This window comes from Styela clava, chromosome 7, assembly GCF_964204865.1.
Source record: "Styela clava chromosome 7, kaStyClav1.hap1.2, whole genome shotgun sequence".
NCBI classification, from domain to species: Eukaryota; Metazoa; Chordata; class Ascidiacea; order Stolidobranchia; family Styelidae; genus Styela; species Styela clava.
The window spans coordinates 7,042,587-7,061,539 of NC_135256.1; the positions used below are offsets into that span (position 1 = coordinate 7,042,587).

Below are 18,953 nucleotides of genomic sequence, written 5' to 3' on the forward strand. Positions count from 1 at the left end.
TTGTCCAAGTTACACGTATTGTAAAATATCCATACACAATGCAATTTGTTTATTTCGGCAATAGCGTCACGTCACAGGAAGGAACGCAAATTACCTTTGGCAATGCGCCCGTTGGCTGAGTCACAAGTATTGTTTGATAGCAATAAATTATCCCGATTTAGTTTTTCGGTAGTTATCTGTTCGTATATAGACCCAAAAATAAATACCGTGATAAGGATTTCGTGTAATTTTGTATTTTCCTGTTATTAATGTTGGTAAAAATAACAGAAATACGGTTATTTCTCTAATCAATATGGCTCGCTTAAACACATATGTGAAGTAAATCGTTGAGGTAAATAAAATATACGATGACTATTTTGAATATTTTTAGAAAAGGAAACTTTTATATATACGTATCATAAACGTAATAACTTTTTAAAATTGAAGCGCACTTCAAAACAATTTAAACAACCTAAACCATAAGGGATTCAATAAATTGTTGGAAATTGTTGACAGTTTGAAACTCACCTGCCAAATTCAGTGAGGCAAAACATTTTCTTCCAACTTGCGTGCTTCATACTACACAACAGCTAATCGATTAGTCAGATAGTTTATATAACACGAATTCCACGATATAGCCGCGATAAAATTGCAGCTTCCGGCCCTTGTAATTCTTATGAAACAAAAATATAACTTACGTTTATGAGTGTGTTGCAAATGCAATGTTTTTTAAATTAGTTAACCTCAAAAATTGGTACATTTATGAGAAGCTGAAAATCAATGAAGCCATAATTAACACATATTATATTTATATATACTTTGTCTAATTCAGCGGTTCCTAAACGGTGGGGCGCGCCGCACAAGGGGGGCGTTAACAATTTTTTGAGGAGTAAGTCAAAAATAAAGTTATTTGCTAGATTTGATCTTGCCCGCCTTACTTTGGATATTAACATTTCAAAACTTTTCATTTATTTTATTATGGACCTTCCATCCTCGTAATTTCACCTTTTTTTTTCTCAATAAAACATACTTTCGCCTTACTATCTGTTGTAGCTTATTGTTAGCTAGTTATTTTGGGAGTGGCCGCGAGACTGAAAAAGGGGGCGCGGCTTAAAAAGTTCGAGAACCACTGGTCTAATTCATCTACAACTTCAACGTGTAAAATTAATTTATATTTTCAAAATTATTAGTTAACGTGCTTAATTGCCACAACGTGAATATTTAGTCGAATAGATTAGAAAAATCCGATCTTTTATGACTAATCTCTCAGGAATGGGTTATTGTACCAATGGAGTCAGTCAAGAGTTTATAGATTCCTATCTTGTCAAACTTTACCATTTTTCATCTCTTGGTATAAATATGTTCGAAGCAACTGTGACTTTTCAAAAATTGACTTATAGATAAAATCATTAAATTTTACAATTTGAGAAAGCTGTTAAACAGCATTTGATGAAAAAAAGTTACTTCTTTGTGCAGATTTGAAATCGCTGAGTAATGAGGCTTACATATCTAAATATAGAATACATCATTTCTCAGTTAACATAAATGTGAGACTTTCGACAAAATGGAGTAATTGAAACAAGGATCAAATTGAGTTTACAAAATGGATCACGCCTCCATGTCAATTTATCTTTTATATGTAGGTAGTTACCTGCAGCTTGCAAATTCCTAAAAGCCGCAGACCGTCAATAAACATAACCTTTGTTGCACTATGCGATTTTTATACCATATATTTCTTAGCTGACGTGCGTGTAAAGTCATTTGTTTACCATGGAATCTTATCTTTTAATCTCCAAAGTTTGCTCATCTGGTTCCCAGTATTCCAACGGATAATGAAACCAAAAATTAGAGAGCATTGTCTGACACTTCTTGATAGACTTATGAACAATGGTACTTTTCCATGAGGCGTATGAACAATTTTACTCCGAAAAAGGCTGAAGTAACCTACATTTACTACTTCTTTTGTAGAGACCAGAAGTTTTCCAGGGTTGACCCACTCCACTTACTACATCCCGGGTTAGGAGGAAAAACCCCTTTATGTCATTCTTTAGAGTAGCGACTTAAAATATACAAGTTAAGCAAAATCTGCCCGCCCGGAAATTATCACGGGTATATAATCATTTCACGAACACTTTTCTCCTGTTTAATTTTAGTCATAGAGCCAATATTGTGTAGCCTTTAATATACCTAAAACAACACAGTTTAACTGGTTTGTATATAAACAAAGTTAATGCAAGATATTCGAATTGTTCTCGGAATATTCTACTAATACGTGTTAAGTTTATTCCGACAACGCGATAGAAATATTTTATCGTCCCGTCAATCGTAAATATAGTTCAACGATAGAACGTGTTCAAGTTTCTTGAAAAGTTTACATGGTTTTCGTATATACACTAATGGAGCAGCATTGTCGTCAATTTCTGGCAGATATATATTGCAACACGTTATGGCTTGCACTAATTCCAATACTAATCTACTTCCACACTTTCTGCACGGAGATGAATAATTCATTTGACATGAAAATATTGGGCAAAAGGCGTCGTTCGCAATATATAAGTCTCGGGCAAAATTTTGGCCTATTTTCCATCGGAATCCTGTAACCTGTGGTGTAGATTTCAATAATATTTCTAATTTTGATATTTGACGATAAGATTGCTTCGTTTTATAGATTTTCAGGTAAGTTCATAATATTTGTATGTAAGTTTTTTATAGCGAAGAGGTATCGAGTCTCCGAAACATGATATATTGCGCTTGTGTGTAAGCGCATTAAAGCGGAGAAAATCTTTTGAAATGGCTTTAGATATTGGTTGATAATAAGACTCATGGAGTAATATTTACATAAAGAATCAGAGAATATCTTTGTCACATATCGTGTCAAATGGCGATAATCGTTGCAAGATGGCTAAAGTGAGTTTACATAAGAAGAATTGTGCTAGTAGTAGTTATGTAGTAGTAGTATACACAGTATGTGTACCAGGTTAGGGCTCAGGTAGTGCGCCATCTTGGTGCACATACTTCTAGAGCGCCCTAAACTGTACACTCTGTTATCACACTATACAAAGAGTATTAAGATAGTTTTCCGCTGATATTTTGTGATTTTTAGTTGGATAGCTTTGCAAGTCGTTGTGTCAGCATACTTAGGATACTGCCGTGTTATTCAGTTTGGTGGCGCGATTTTTCCAAATTGAGTCAGGCGAAGCAAATGCTGTAATTGCCGTAACTTGTCTTTCTTTACAATAACTTTGTATATTTCCACCACAATTATAAGAAGATTATGTAACGATGAGTCGATTTAAATTTGAATAATGAGATTTCCAGGAACAGAAGAAATCAGTAAAGCAGATGTGAAATGTTTAAATATCCTCTGTTTGAAATTTTGAATAAGAGTTTTGTGAACTCGTGAATTTGCGAACCTGCGTGGGCATTGTTTATTCCGGTTTTATTTATGACAACAGAGTTTAAAATATGTTTCGTATTATTGAAATTTGTGGTTTTTAGTAAAAAGTTTTTAGTTTTTTAATCCAAACATTTCATAAAATTCAAACATTTGTTAAAGCCAATACTATTTGCACTTCATCCATCAAAAAAAAAAGATGTGACGCAAATTGCGACGTTTCCGAGAACCGTGGAAGAGAAATTGCTAGATTTTTATGTTGTTTTTGTGGAGCCCGACCATCGATTTCACATTACAGTGAATATTTATATTCCACGATAAAAAACATATGATGCGTTATAGCAACGAAGAGAATTACGTCATTATGTGTGAACTTTCTATTATTGTTTGAGTTCCATTCAATTCTGTATGCTAAGTCGAACCGACAGGCCTTTGGGAATTTCAAACGGAATATCTTTCTTTGAAAGAATAGGAGAAAAACAAGTTATGTAAGTTTTTATTGCAACTATATATAACTTTATAGCTACAGCGTCTTAAAACAGTAAAAATAAAATTTGAACTCTTTATCAATAAAGCAATTTTTGTGAGCTGAGTATTTCAATCGGTATTCGCTGTCAGTAGAAGTCATTTTGAATGACAATTGCGCAAATCTCATAAATACATAATAAAAGTCAAAATTCTATCTTTTACAAAGTAATGTCGTTGATCATGACTTACCAAACAAACATTCTGGGACAATATTATTATCTACCCAAATTTCTGGTATGTTAATCATGGTATATATTACAATAGATTCATTTAAAATTTCTATCAAAAAAACTTTTATGTAATGCGAAGTCAGGTTATTGTTATTTGGTTTTATCTATTCGAAAGAACAAACAATCTATATCGTAACTATATTTCTATTTATAGATATCTTATGCCTATGCGATAAGGAATCTGATCTTTAAATAACGTTCGACCAATTTATGGCAAATCTCAACCTGCTGTATCATAGCATATTTGTAGTAAGTTCGAGGGCATTTTCAATCTAGTTGAACGACTTCCAAGTGCTTTTCCGTATCAGTTTTTAGGAAAATACGAACAACCTATTATTGGGTCGATAGTTACTAAAATCAGGAAATTATTAAATCGTATTGCTGTTTGTCGGCTTCGATTTTTCGGAATGTTATAGAAATATGCATTGCATACAGCGAAATTAAGAATTAAAGATAAAAGGTAAAAATCTATTGGAGAATTAGAAGTTCCAGTTCGATATGTACCAGAATGCGGCATGTGTCCATGATGATGTACACGTTTTATCGATTATCTCAATCGACTGATACAAATATTGCATAAATTGCGATTTTGAGACATTTTTAATGGCACAATAATTAGCAAATTTCGGGTCGTGACTGTTCACGTGCGGAAAGTGGAAAAATTTTGTGATGTGAAAAACATGCAAAAAATCGATACATTTCACTGCAATTCAATTTTAGCATTTTCGAAGAGCTTCTCATTTTTTGACTAAACAAATTTGTATATATTGTATCACGATGAAGCAAAACGTAGATTTAAAATTTTAAAATGGCAGTATATCATCTGTATTTTGTTTATTTTTGAATTTTGGTATTTCCCATAAAAAATCTACCAGACTGAGATGAACTTTACAAAAAACTTGGCATAAAACCGTGAATAGAGTACGAGCTTTTTATATGCAGTGTTGACTATGGACGTCCAATAAAAGTAGGCTAGATAGAGTGCGGAATTTAGAATAATTAGAAAAGCATTTTAAATATTCTTTAAATATATTTAGCTGAAGATACTGTTTTACATGGACTTAAAATACAAAATTTTTTCAATAAATCGTAATTTTATTTTTCACGGGAATTTCTGAGATAACGATTAGATTGCTGCTAGTTTAGTGCAAGCGAATTTAGTTTTATGAAAATATCGCCTTCAAGGAAAAAAGATTTATGGTTAATCTAAATTGTCTTCGTATTGTTTTGCAGAATTGGACTTATAAAAATTATAATCCAAAATGTCGATAATGTCGATAATTATCTGGATATTAATTGTAACATGCTATTTTTCTCCGAGTGACGGAAAATTTCAAAATCCGTCCTTAATAAAAAGAATCACTTTGAAAGTTAAAGGAGCGGATGAATGCGTTCGTACTTCCCAATATATCAAACCAACTTCTGGATATGCCTGCAAAAACTTGGGAGAATGTTACAAGTATCGTTGTGGTGCGATCGCGCGACACTGCAGCGTATGTGGAGAGCAAAAAGGCCCCTGCATCGATTACAGTGAGCCTGTTAAAGTGAAACGATCGAAAAGATCGCTAGACGAAAGTATGATGTCACACGATAACTACGCTGACGTCATAGATGGCTATATGTCATCACTGACGTCAAAAATCCACCGACTTGTGTCGAAAGTAAGAGCTGTCGTAGAAACAGTTCCGACGCTAGAAGCAGCTCGGATTGAAACCATGGGCGACATGATTGTACATCTCCGAACGGGAGCCAAAAACTGTGCTGGCTTTGTAACATCTGTCGATACTGGGGATGGCCGAAAGTACTTGATAATGACAGCGGCCCAATGTCTGATAAATTTTGAAGTTGAATGCTTCAGTGGATTTGAACAATATGGAGATAAATATAAAGCGGATATGACTTCCGGGAAAATGGAAAATGGTTACATGACATATCCGTTCAACCACAGCTCGCCGTGTTTTGGCGACTATGATGCTGACGTCACAAAAGTTAAAAAGGGATTTCATTCCTACGTGGTCGTTGTAACATCATATATGGGTGAGAATGTCATATTATTTGCCGTTTTATTTGCGATCTTGCATAGGAAGAGATAAATATTTTACGCGCAGAGTTCGATCATGAAAAAGCAACAATCTTTAAGTATAATGAACGATTACATAAATTACAATCTAGGATGATTTTTTGTGAAAATTTTCCAAAAGGACATTGCTCTTTTATTGGCCTAAAATTCTGTCATCAAACGTTTCATGCCCTACATGATTTTATTATTTACAGTAATTCCCCTTCCCCTAGCTAGTTCAAAACAATGGAGCTGGTATTTGTATATACAGTTGAGCTTAAGAAGTCAATACAAAGTCAAAAACATATAAGATAACAACTCGATAAAAGATTGATTACTCAGCATACAGAAGACTTTCGATGTGTCTGTGATATTGTTTATGTATTAGTAATCCTCAAACAATAGCGCGTGGTTTTACATCTATAAATATGGGAGTCGTGATTTACCATCAGGTCTGTTTATTGTGGCTTCCACGTAAAAGTTACCACAATATGTTTTTCTGAGTATTTGATGATTTAACACAAAATATTAAAAACGAAAATTGAGGTATTTCTGACTAAAATGATCATAATCTATCCCAGATCCGAGCCTATTTGTATGTGAATAATGCAACTTCGGTGATTGGTTCTAACTTTGTATCACCGCAATTCGAAACTTAAACGAAACAACACAGTCGCCAGTATGATGTCGTACGAACAACGAGTCAAGGTTATTGCGATTGTGTGTTCATCCTATTGGACACGATATTTCCATTTTGTTTTGTGTGATGACGTCATCAACATTCAAAGTCGCGCACCGTGTGGCGGTTCCACGATTGCACCTCTGCAATCTGATGGTCAGGCTACCAGCTACTACAAAAGATATGATAATAATTCGTTTTGGCCTTCGTGGCCATATAGCATTGCCCAAAAAGGTATTTTGCATCCTAATACAAGTGTCCAATTTAAACTATGTTTTTACAGGACGCAACTTCACGATTCCACTCACTAGTAAGCACGTCATAGTCCCACGTGATTATATGGAATGCCAGGATTGCCGAAACGATTTTGCAGCTATAAGAATCGAGAACCAGCACGCGGAAGAAATTTTACGGGGTCATGAACCCTTCATTTTATCTCCGGAAAAAGATCCTATGGATTGGACAGGAGAGGAAGTGACTCAGTTTGTATCTGTCAAGGACAACTTTTCCCCGAAACTACTGAGAAAAGCTGCAGATTCGCAATTTTGTACGATAAACTACGCTACTAATCAGAAAATGTGCTTCAATGTCCCAATATTACCAAATTCTAGAGAAGAGCAGAATTTTCTGTCTGGAAGTCCATTATTTATTACCCAGCAAGATAAAGCGGGGAGAATGGAATACCACTGCATTGGAATATTCACCGGAATGTACAACATCGTAGAAGAAAACCTATCAACAGTAAAACTGGCAGACGATGGTTTAAAACTTCCAACAGTCGAAGAAAACGTTTTTTTAACGATGAAATATTCTAAGAATGGAGCAGTACGAATAACCCCACAAATGGTATCGTTCTTGCAAAAATTATGCGACAATACCATAGTGAATGTTACTGTACCTAACGAAGTGCGATCTGCCCCACAAATTTATCCACCAAGACAAGAATACTTTCCAAGTATTGGTGCTCCATTGAATGCAGATGACCACTTGTTCTTATGCTCTCTCGGATGGATCGGAGAAGGGTAAGAGTATTAATTTATTTGCTGGCAGAAAATAACGATATTTACCGATCAATTCTGTTTACTATGCATTCTATCTATATTAACAAATACGCTATATTGTTGATGCCAAAGTTGTATCTTTTGGGTAGATCGTTATCGATATTTTCTTTGAAAGCTTGCTCTATATAGTAATAGTGAATTTGTACATTTTTTCACATGACAGATCATTCTGCGTCAAAGGCGATTTTAAGCTGTCACACGGATGCACTTGGGATGGATTAAAATACAAATGTTCACCGCGCATGCGCAGCAGTGCCTTTAGAAACAATCAACAAACATCGTCAATATTCCAGGAAATTGTTATTCCAGGTTAGTAGGACAAATTTGAACCAACTCGGCCAATATTATACAGTATGATAAATAAAAAATGTGTATTTATCAGATGGAGTGAAGCAAGACTAACTACCTTTTCTTGTCTATGCCTTTGCGCAAATGGAACCGTATGCGTATAATGTAACGATGTTGTAGCAAGAATAAAGATGAACATTCTATTTGATTCAAAAGATCTTGTTGCACACTTACACAAATGTATTATTGTATCGTTTCGTCTGACCGAGGTCTTTCTGTCTTCTTCCTCTTGTCTGAAGAAGTCTGACCTGGGTCAGACGAAACGTTACAGAAATACATTTGTATTAGTGTATACAGGAGGACGCTTAAATCAACCACAAAATGAGTGTTAGTAATTAATTTTATTAGCATTAATTTTGTTTTAACGCGTTCAAACTCCCGTTTCAGGAGACGTCAGACAGCTAGAACTTCGAGGACATAAGATTTCGAATATGATTGAACTGAACTCCGTATTGAGTCGATTGACAATAATTCAAGATTTAATCTTGGACTATAATGATATACAGGTAAGGCGAGATTCGGTTCGTCGGTATGTCGATTTCACTAAAAAGTTGACAATTTTGATTGTTAAGTTGATTCAAAAAAATCGGAACCAGCGACGAGTAGATGAGCCCTGGCAAATGTCAAATCTATCGACACTTTTATTTTAATTTCACAAATATTACTCAACAGAATCTAAAACCATATGATGTGTTAATGTTTGTTTTCTCAAATTTGGATTTTAGTTCTAATAACTGCAATAATACGTATCTTTACTCAAGGTTCTAAAGCCTCCATTGTTTGAGAATAATACCCAACTGCGAATGCTATCGCTCAAGCACAACAAGATTTCAAAGATCCATGGCGACCTCTTCCGGCACAACAAAAATCTACGGCATTTAAACCTCGCGTACAACAGAATAAAAATGCTTCCCCCCGTGCTTCTGCATCGTGCCAAGATTCTGCAATATATCAGCTTGGAGAACAATAAAATCAATTTCATTTCCCCCAGATTTTTCCTTCGGAGCACTCAACTTGAAAAAATTTACATAGGAAATAACAATATTTCGTTTATAGTGCAAAAACTGTTTAAACACCAAAGAACTCTAAAGGAATTGTGGGCAGAGCATAATATAATACAAAAAATAACAAAGTTCATCTTCAAGGAGAGTCCAAAATTATCATTGGTTGACTTTTCCAGTAATAGACTAAAGGCAATTCCAAGGGATGCATTTGATAACAACTTGGATTTGAAATTCGTCAATTTTAACTTCAACAGTATAAAACTAGTACCAAGGCGTCTGTTTTCGAAACAGAAGAAACTTGTATCTGTTTTTATGTCAAAAAATCCAATTCTCGAACCAAATGAAACGAGAGCATACTTCGAGGCGATTGGCGTGCCATATAGCTGAGGAGATTGAAAATGGCCTGGTCTCATGCTGCTTGTATTTGATTCAACAAAGAACCGAAATTGCCGGTCGAAAAAGGCGTAGGTATAATTGGAAAGAAAACGACGAAAACAGGTATACACGGAATAATCAATGAGCAAAATACACTAGTTGAATATCTCTTGTCTTCAATATATTTTTACCAGTTGAATAATCAGTGAGTTGAAAAATAATAAGTCCGTGTTATCACGTTTGTTATCTGTTTTGGCAATTGCTTTTGTTCTCTTACGACCATCGATGTCGCAGGAAATGTATTGTATCTTCCTAGAAAGTGACGTTCTCTAACAATATTGTTTTCGTTTATAAAAGTGTCATGGTTCGCTTAGATCATTAAACTTCACGTCATATTGAAAATCGCTTATAATGTTTATGAATTTATTCTTCCTAAATATTATAACTTAAGATTAAACGCGTACCAAAACTGTTGTATTGCTCAGCATTCAATATTACAAATTTACAGAAATGATCAAATTCTGATCAAAGTCTTCATAAAAATTAGCTCGATGTTTTGATGTGACCAGACGGTGGCTCTATAATTTTATATTAATTGTGTATTTATTTTTGTATTTTCTGTTCAAATGTCCCCATTACTGCTTCAAATTATGTATATTTCCACATATCACTTTGTTCTCATGTTCCTTAGATCTTTTAGTATCAATAAAATATTGAAAACTAGTATTGCATCCTATTTTTCTCGGGTACTATGAAATATGACGACCTTCTTTTAACGTTAACAATATCACAAAATATTCGGCGTCAATACACGTTAGATCAAAGCTCAACAATTAGGACTTGTCATATCTATGCACAATTGTGTTTTTAGAACTATATAACCTAACACTGCAAAAGTGATACAGAAAAGTTGATGCATAGCGCTTCATCTCAGACTGTCTTCTTCCTAAGTTTAATTGGTACAAACGACAAAGAATAATATACTTATACATTTCAGAGTTAATCGCGGAACATAAAAGAAAATAATGTAACACTGGAAAGCCATTTTAGTCGTGAAAATATTACTACACCACATCTCAAGCACGCACGAGAGCCGGCAATATACCGTGTCAAATTTAATTAATAAAATGGGTTATAAAGTGTTTCTCCTTGTCAATTCCATTCATACTTTACTCTGACTACAAACCGTTCCAAATTTGAATCATTTATTACCTGCGGTTCCCACTGCTATAAATACCACAGAATATTATGCATCGATGGAGAGCACCTGCATCTGCACAAAAACCAATGATCCAATCGCAAGCGACCAAGTGTCAGTCATGTTGCAAATGTATGGTGGTTTCCAATCGCTATTTATTTTTGAAATAAATTCACCCCTTGACATTAGGAAACATTTAGATCAGATACAAACGACGAAAACCAAATACAATAGCAGAAGCAACTGATAAACTATATGACATATTCAAAAATAAACATGTTCTTCTCGAAACTGTACTAAACTCTGCCTAACATGATAAGTCGTGAAAAAGAAATCGTGAATATTTTATTCGTGTGAAAATGAGCTGTGTTTTCGATGCAGACAATGTGAAGATCCCAGCGAAAGTACAATTTGGCATAAGCAACTTGTCATGATAATCAGTCAGTAGTTTATTTTTCAAAAAAAAAAATGAAAATACACTTGGGACGAACATTAAATAGGGAAAAAAACATAAAATGGCATTCCAGCGCGAAGGGAGACGTGAAAAACCATCGCTGGTTATCGAGCAGTGACACGCGTGATAAAGTCTAACATTGATACAGGAAGAATTGACACATTATATATTTGAAAAGGTTTACGGAAAACAACAACCGCGATAGATATTGTTTCATAAACTTTGTTTTCATATAAACAGCAAATTTCTCATTTCGTTTTCGACTAGAAATATAATAAACCTAACAGGAGCCAAATTGTAAGTCTACATTGAATGCAGTAATGGAACAGGAAATACTTTAGGATAAACGCAATGATAACACTGGTCATAAACATCACGTGACACTTAAGATAAAAAGCGTGTCTACTAAATTATTCATCACCTTTCTGTTCATTCCTATCCAACAATTACTCGCTGTCAAAGCAGCCAAAGCCCATTTAAAGAAACTGTTAAAAACGTGAAGTAATGCTAATGTTAGAAAAGCATAATTTAAGCTTCTTCAAACATCTAAATAAAATAGTAGTTTAGTCCTATCTCAGCAGTGTGTTCTGAATAAATCAAATCTTATTAACACAATTTATCCGTATTTGAAAAGAACGGTGACATGACAAGATTGCTGAATTACAACTGTAGTGAAAATCGGACAATATATATTACAGCATTTTTTATATAGTCTACAATGTCGCTTAAGTGGTGCATTGAATATCTTTATTTTGTCAATATTAAACTGAAAGCCGCTATTTGACATATGACTTTATAGCTATCGACAGGCGATATCTCAAGCACAAAAGTATATAAGCTTTTGTTATACAGATACAACTGAAACAACATATAAACAGTAACCAGCAGTATATTATTCTGAAGATGTTTTCTGGGCTTTTCAGAAGTGTGTGTACCAATATAGAGGTAAACTAATTTTGTTCGCCTATTTTACATCAAGTTGTGTAAGGGGACAGAAACCTATGGGCAGGGGGTATATTCACATTGCCACCACAGACAGTCCCCGGACTCGTAATAGAACTAAAATAAGGAAAATCGGAATAAAATTCTGGCCTAACCCAAACCTAGTACACACACTAAGGAAGTACCATTTTCTGTATGGACACAGTCTATTACTTTTTTTGCAACTTCAGTTTTTGAAAAGGTAACTCACTGCCTGTTCTGAAATGAGTAAGTACTCTGCTCGCTACTAGTCAAAAGAAAAGCTCATCACTTCAATACCAACCACATAATCCTTTCCCAACAATTTAACATCATAAAAGTACTCACAGTTAGCACATTGAAAAAATCATTGTCACCGAGGGTTTCAAGAAGTGTTTTCACGACGTGGGCGGCGATCGACATTTTCAGTCCCATCATACTTCCACTACCATCGACTAGGATTATCATGTCTTTAGGATACGTTGCCGCTTCGGTGTACCTAAAATCCAATTTTACCTTGTTAGTGTAAATATTATACGTACACATTTGCATGGGTACAGTTTGTCCAGACAGAAAATAAGCTACACGTTGAGAAGAATCTGCTAGACTACAGGTGCGGGCTAAGCGTTTAAACGCACGATCATTGCAGTGTCCGTGGTTCGATGGTCAATAATTGCATGAAAGATTGTGCGTCAAATTACCGATTCATGACGGGTGATCTGATGTTGTTTTTATTGTATCTTGTATGGTTGTACTGTTTAGGTTTTTATCCTGGGAAGGGTCAATAACAGAACGCACAATAAATCGCTTGAGAGCAGACGTTGCTAGACAGCGCCAGTGTAGGGTCCTTGAGGTGTAACGGCGGTCCCCATGTTAGATTCTGAAATCTGTCATGAAAAACGCTCAAAAACGTCATTCTATTTACAGCCACTGATTGAATAGATGGACTAATAAACTAGCTTCCCAAGTTGAGTGTGAACTGGAGTGAGTGCACTAGTCGTGTTGTTGCTATTTCAATAGGGTGGGTGGCAAAATTATTATCAAATTTTCATACAAATAATGCTGGACTAAAACGCGCCAGTGTGACTTTCTCTAGTCATAGCAGTACTTTCGACCTAGCGTAATTCGAGAAGTCCTAAGGCCTATGTTCGTATATCACACTGGGAATCGGATGCATTGTACATGGCTCCCTATATAAGTTTAACTGATATGTTTTCGGGTGCTGCCTATCATGGACCAAGTATTTCAGCAATCGTAGGTCAGTTAGAACAAGCTGAAAATACTAATATCCTTTTTCGGAACATACCATTCAAATATTGGGGGCCCTACATCCAACCATTTGAAGAAATTTTTGTTTCTTTGGAAAAATTATGGAAGATTCAGAAAGACACCGTAACACCAAACTCTGATAGAGATATGCTGGCGTGCAACTTTGACCATCTTCGTGAACTCTTTGCGCATGTTAGTAAAAGTTATTATTTGCGATTAGAATTCGAGTGATATCAAATTAATAGTGTTTGCATGAAACAAATAAAGTTTCAAGACAATAGTTTCCAAAGCCATTTCAATCAACTGTTATTGCATGAGATTAGGCTCTAAAATCTCAGTAAATAGAACACAGAAATCGGTACTTCCGTAGTATGTGAACCAATATGGCGGAAACCGGAACGTAGTGTGTGTACCAGGGTTAGGCCATAATTTCAGGTCCAAATACTACAGGAGTCACTTGGCTAGTCCTCGAACTCGTAATAGAACTAAAATAAGTAAAACTGGAATAAAATTATGGCCTAACCCTAACCTGGTACACATACTACGTTCCGGTGTCCACCATCTTGGTTCACATACTACGGGAGCGCCCAGAAATCTATGTAGCCTCCCAATGGATATTAAGATCATTTGGTGTCGGGAATCACCGTTGATCATTTATTTTGCAAAGTGAGAAATAGAAGGGAAATAAAATATAATAGATATATCGCACCAGTTTCGATTTCTGCAATCGTATATATTTGGTCGTTCAAATTGTGTCTCCATCTTCCATTGATAACCAGGATAAACCCGTAAAAACCCTTCAGTAGATCCAAAGTATTGCCATTTCAAAGTCGGGTCTTGCTTTGCGTTTGCACGGAACTTTTCATCGAGAGCTTTCGACCAAGATACTCCCCTAACAACGTCGATTCCTACAATAATGATAATCGTTACATTTATAAACATTTTTGCAGTGAAACACGAGTAATGGTTTTTTTACCACAGTGAATCTCGATTCTCGGGAATATCTCATTTCCTAGTCTGTGTTCAATCATTTTCAGGCTAAATTGGTTTACGCACATTTAATTACTTGACTGACTCTCCCCAGTGGGACTGTTAATTATTACATAATTGACATGAAGACCCTCAAAATAACTGAACCTCATTTTCCGTATAATACATAATCGAATATTCACAGTGTATGTTGCCTGCGTCATGTCACGAGTGACGTCATTATTAAAATAAATTTGTTTCAATTTCGAAGACCATTCAGTATCATTATTGAGAAGCACACCGATTATGATCCTCTGAAATGTGGCCCTTAGCGTAAAATAGTCGTACGATGGCCATACAGTTGCAATGGAACACTATTAACCCTTTGACATTCGAGTCAACTATTTCAAGCAACAAGACGACTTAATTTAATTACAATTGATCAACATAGGCACGCAAAAACGTAATATCGATTTTCCTTTACGTAAGAATGCAAATAAAGTACATTGCGTTCAACAAATGAAACTGAATTTCAAATTGAAATTTAGACATTAATTTGTGTTTTTACATAGATAAAGGCGGAAAGAAAAAGGGCGATAAGCTTTGAGTATTGACCGATTTCTCATCTGTATGCTTGAGCCAAGGATCAACCCATAATGAACAGATTACTTTAATGGATTAAGCTAATGGTTTTTAATGGATTAAGAGATGTGACACGCAGACATTAATCCAACAGATGGAACCTCGAAATTCTGTGAAAAGAAATGCACCAAACGTCATCGTATAAAATTTGTTGTGTTAATTATGATTACACTTTCTGGGATAAATTTATAAAATGCGGTCTTTCATTAAAAATGTTTTTTACATCGAATGTTGCACTTTTAAATGTTCTATTTTCCGTGTTAGTATCTTGTTTGATTAATTAATAGATTTTACACGTTTTCTCAGAAAATCTCTTTGTATTAAACAAAAACAACAAATCCAGAAATACATTTTAATTAATTACATTCGCGTTGAAACATGTCTTAAGCATGTCATATATGAGATTTGCTTCGAAGAACATACCACAACAAACATGTCACATGAAGCATTTCAAAATTATTATTGAGCATTGGAATAATTTGTTTAATCGACGAATAATTTCATAACATGCTGAAACTTTGGCCACCCCCGCAACATATTCATCCATTAACTGTATATTACATTTGCATGAAGACACGGCCGATGTACAGGCATATATTTACTATCTACTGAAATTACTATTTGTAGATCAATTTTTAAAATAATTGGCATGCTTACAGAGCGTTTTCGGGATTCATTTTATATCAAATGACGCCATCCCACTTGCGTGTCATTAAAAATACATGGCTATCTACCTATACATGGCTACCTACCCCACAGAGAATGTTCGGTGAATTGTGCTTTCGGAAGTATAACAAATAAGAACTTTATATTAGCAAGAAAGTTCCCCAGAAGCTTATTTGGATTGCACCAACTAATAAGGGGATAGCAACTAATTAAATATCGAACAAGATCCCATAATGTCACAATAAAATAAGAATAATGGAAGGCAAATTAGTCAGCTTGTCTAAAAATAGCTTTCAAGTTTGGTATTCAAGTCCCTTATGTAAACCATGGAAAGAAACATATTCAAATGTTATAACACGCTGCCATGGTTATATCGCGAATATTTTTAATTGGACGCTTGACAATTTTTTCCGTTTGAGCGACTGCTGAGGGCTGGAGACTTACATTTAATTTCATTAAATGAAATTATCCTGTTTTATATTCAATAATATCCATTAAGTAAATCAGTCCGTAATCAATGATCAATTTCATTAATTATAGGTATACCTCTGAGATTATCATTATGAAAAATATGAAATAAAAATTATCATCAACTGCACAAAAGTCTGTAAGATTTTCTTCTTCTTCAACTATCCTCAGCATTATCAATCAAATTCAAAAAAGTATTAGCTGGATTTCAGTCCAAGTGTCATCGATCTGTTTGTCTTTCAAAAAATTCTGTTATTTGACTTACCTTTGCTGTAAACATCAAAAGGTACTTGAACGACTGACTCGTTGAGATTGATTGGTCGGTTCGAGAATTTCGCATCTTTTACAAGATTCAAATATCTTCTCTGAACTTCGTATTCGGCTAATCAATAGAAAAACGTAAGACTTATATAGGAGACGAGAGAGTCCATTTGCAGCTGCAGATAATGTGATAATCCGGTTTGTAACCGCGGTTCCGCGGTTCCGACAGTACAATTCAGGGGATTCCACAAGTTTTTATCCAAATATAATAACTATCACATCTATGTTTTTTTATTAAAATCGAATACCACTATTATTAAACTCGCTCATTCTGATTTGCCAGTATTAGCTTTGCTTTTATATATATTTAAAGTTTGCACAATTCAGACAAAAAAGACAAGTTAAGTAATTCACGGGGGTTCCCCGAGCCTCGGAAATAATTCATTGGGGTTCCCCTTCATCAAAAGAATTGCTGCTGTACACTCTTATTTAATATGTCATAAATTTAATGAGCTACATTGTTTTCAGAAAAAAATTGAAAACAGAACAAACACGTTAAAACAAAATACAAATAATATTTAAAATACAAAATCTATAAAAGAATATTTAAATATAGTTTTGTGCGTCGCAAAACTTACTTTTATCATCGTCAATCAAGTCTTGTTCATCTTTGTTTAAAAACTCAACGTTATTGTACGGAACTTCTACCGAGTCAGAATCCCAATCGAACGTTTCACTTTCATTCTCCAGAACATCAACAAGACGCTGCAAAAAAGTTTTGTGCTTACTACCATTCAACATACAAGAAGTATAAATTGAATTGAAAGGCAAATTAAGTAATATGCTTTATATGAATATAAGAATTAATATGCTTGAAAATTAGTAAGAGTATAGACCCAAACTGGTCATGTTAAGCGGAGTATTCAGAAAGTACAATTTTTTGACATAAATAAGGGAGGCTCAACGAAATGTAAGGTAAAATAATTTGAAGTACCATAAATAAACAGTAAGAAAATTTTTTGATAAAATCATTCACGTCTTTAAAAACAAATCGCAGGCACGGAATAAGCGAACATATTTTGAATATGTTGAGTTATGAATATTGCAACGCTCATGAAATCTATCATGAAAATTACTATGAACAAAAAGAGAAAAAATGTCAAAGACAAAGAAAAGTTCATTCTGTCTGTTAAAAAATTTATTTTCAAAAGAATATATCAATCAGTGAAACTTGAAATGTTTCCTGTTAGGGAGCGTTGATACAATAAAACGAAAACAAAAACGATTTTTTCCAATTTATCCAATCGCTCATCGCAGGCAGAGTGCCAACTCAACAGCAAATTGAGGGGGAAAAATTACTTTTACAGCTCTCTGCTTTTTCCTCAACATTTTTGCAAGATCAGCTGCCATTTTTTCTGTCATAGCCATCGACTTTTTTTTCGTAACAACGAATTCCTCCCTTCGTTCCCGAGCCTCGTACGTCTTAATGAAAAGGATAAAAAATTACAATTTCGTAAATTAATAAATTGTAAATAAAAAGAGGTTTAAATTATATTGCTTATTCAAGAATATTGAACATATTTCAGAATATTCCATAGTACGAGTATTTCAAAAGTTTTCTGTTCGACTATAGCAAAACAATAGAACCGCCTCTCTGCGTGTCATTCATAGGGATGATATAACTATCTCGAAATATCTCACTTCAAATTCTTTATCCTTCCTATACATGGACTATACGCGATTACCTTAGTTTTCAACTGCATTGGCCAACTTAGGCCCGCTCATTCACCGACTATAACCTATAATATTTATAGTATATATAGTGTCTAAGTGAGGGTTTGTTTATGGCGAAACTATTAATAATAAAAAGTGTTTCACGCGAAGAGCTGTTCGTATTCATAGAGCTTGTAGTCAACTTTGGTTTGTTGATGTGTTTAGGATAGGATTGAAACGATCTGCAAACGGTTGGACTAAGTTGGGAAAATCGGATTTGTGACAAAATTTATGGTTGACTCATACGGTTTTATAGCAAGAAGATGCCCATCGATGATAATCACTTAAATAAAATAAAAAATTAATTTATCTTGTCAAATGACCAGAATTAGAAATACTAAAAAAATCTAAGTCAACGAGTAAACTTACCGCTAACATAACTTCATATCCACTGAATAATTCAACATTTCCAGCCATTTTAATTCCGAAATTTGTTGCTAATTGCGTATTGCTGTGAAAAGATAGAAATGTTCTTTAGATCTTACGAATATCTAGATTGAGGGCTTCAGCTCAAAATAGAGAAACTTTTCTCTTTCATTTCATAGAAAAAACTATTTTGAGAAAATGACGACTACATTTTTTTGATTTTTAAACTTCTCTAACTTTGTATTGAAATACTTTGGTGGATATCTCTTC

The 18,953-nt window shown here is 34.5% G+C and overlaps 2 protein-coding genes across 2 annotated transcripts in view; one reads left to right on the top strand and one right to left on the bottom strand.

Moving 5' to 3' along the window:
• LOC120328037 (voltage-dependent calcium channel subunit alpha-2/delta-3-like) overlaps positions 1-18,953 on the bottom strand; it is a 54,159-nt gene that overhangs the window by 32,734 nt on the left and 2,472 nt on the right. Inside the window, exons 2-7 of the mRNA XM_078114242.1 lie at positions 18,687-18,768; positions 17,904-18,026; positions 17,183-17,309; positions 16,549-16,665; positions 14,248-14,446; positions 12,618-12,768 (exon numbers count right to left, since the gene is read on the bottom strand). Of these exons, the coding sequence (XP_077970368.1) occupies positions 12,618-12,768; positions 14,248-14,446; positions 16,549-16,665; positions 17,183-17,309; positions 17,904-18,026; positions 18,687-18,768 (799 nt within the window). The remainder of the gene's footprint in view (positions 1-12,617; positions 12,769-14,247; positions 14,447-16,548; positions 16,666-17,182; positions 17,310-17,903; positions 18,027-18,686; positions 18,769-18,953) is intronic.
• Positions 5,277-10,381, top strand: LOC120328038 (uncharacterized). The gene is made up of 5 exons (XM_039394423.2): positions 5,277-6,168; positions 7,153-7,891; positions 8,094-8,239; positions 8,666-8,784; positions 9,040-10,381. The coding sequence occupies exons 1-5, from the start codon at positions 5,394-5,396 to the stop codon at positions 9,667-9,669; spliced, it is 2,409 nt and encodes an 802-aa protein (XP_039250357.2). The 5' UTR covers positions 5,277-5,393; the 3' UTR covers positions 9,670-10,381.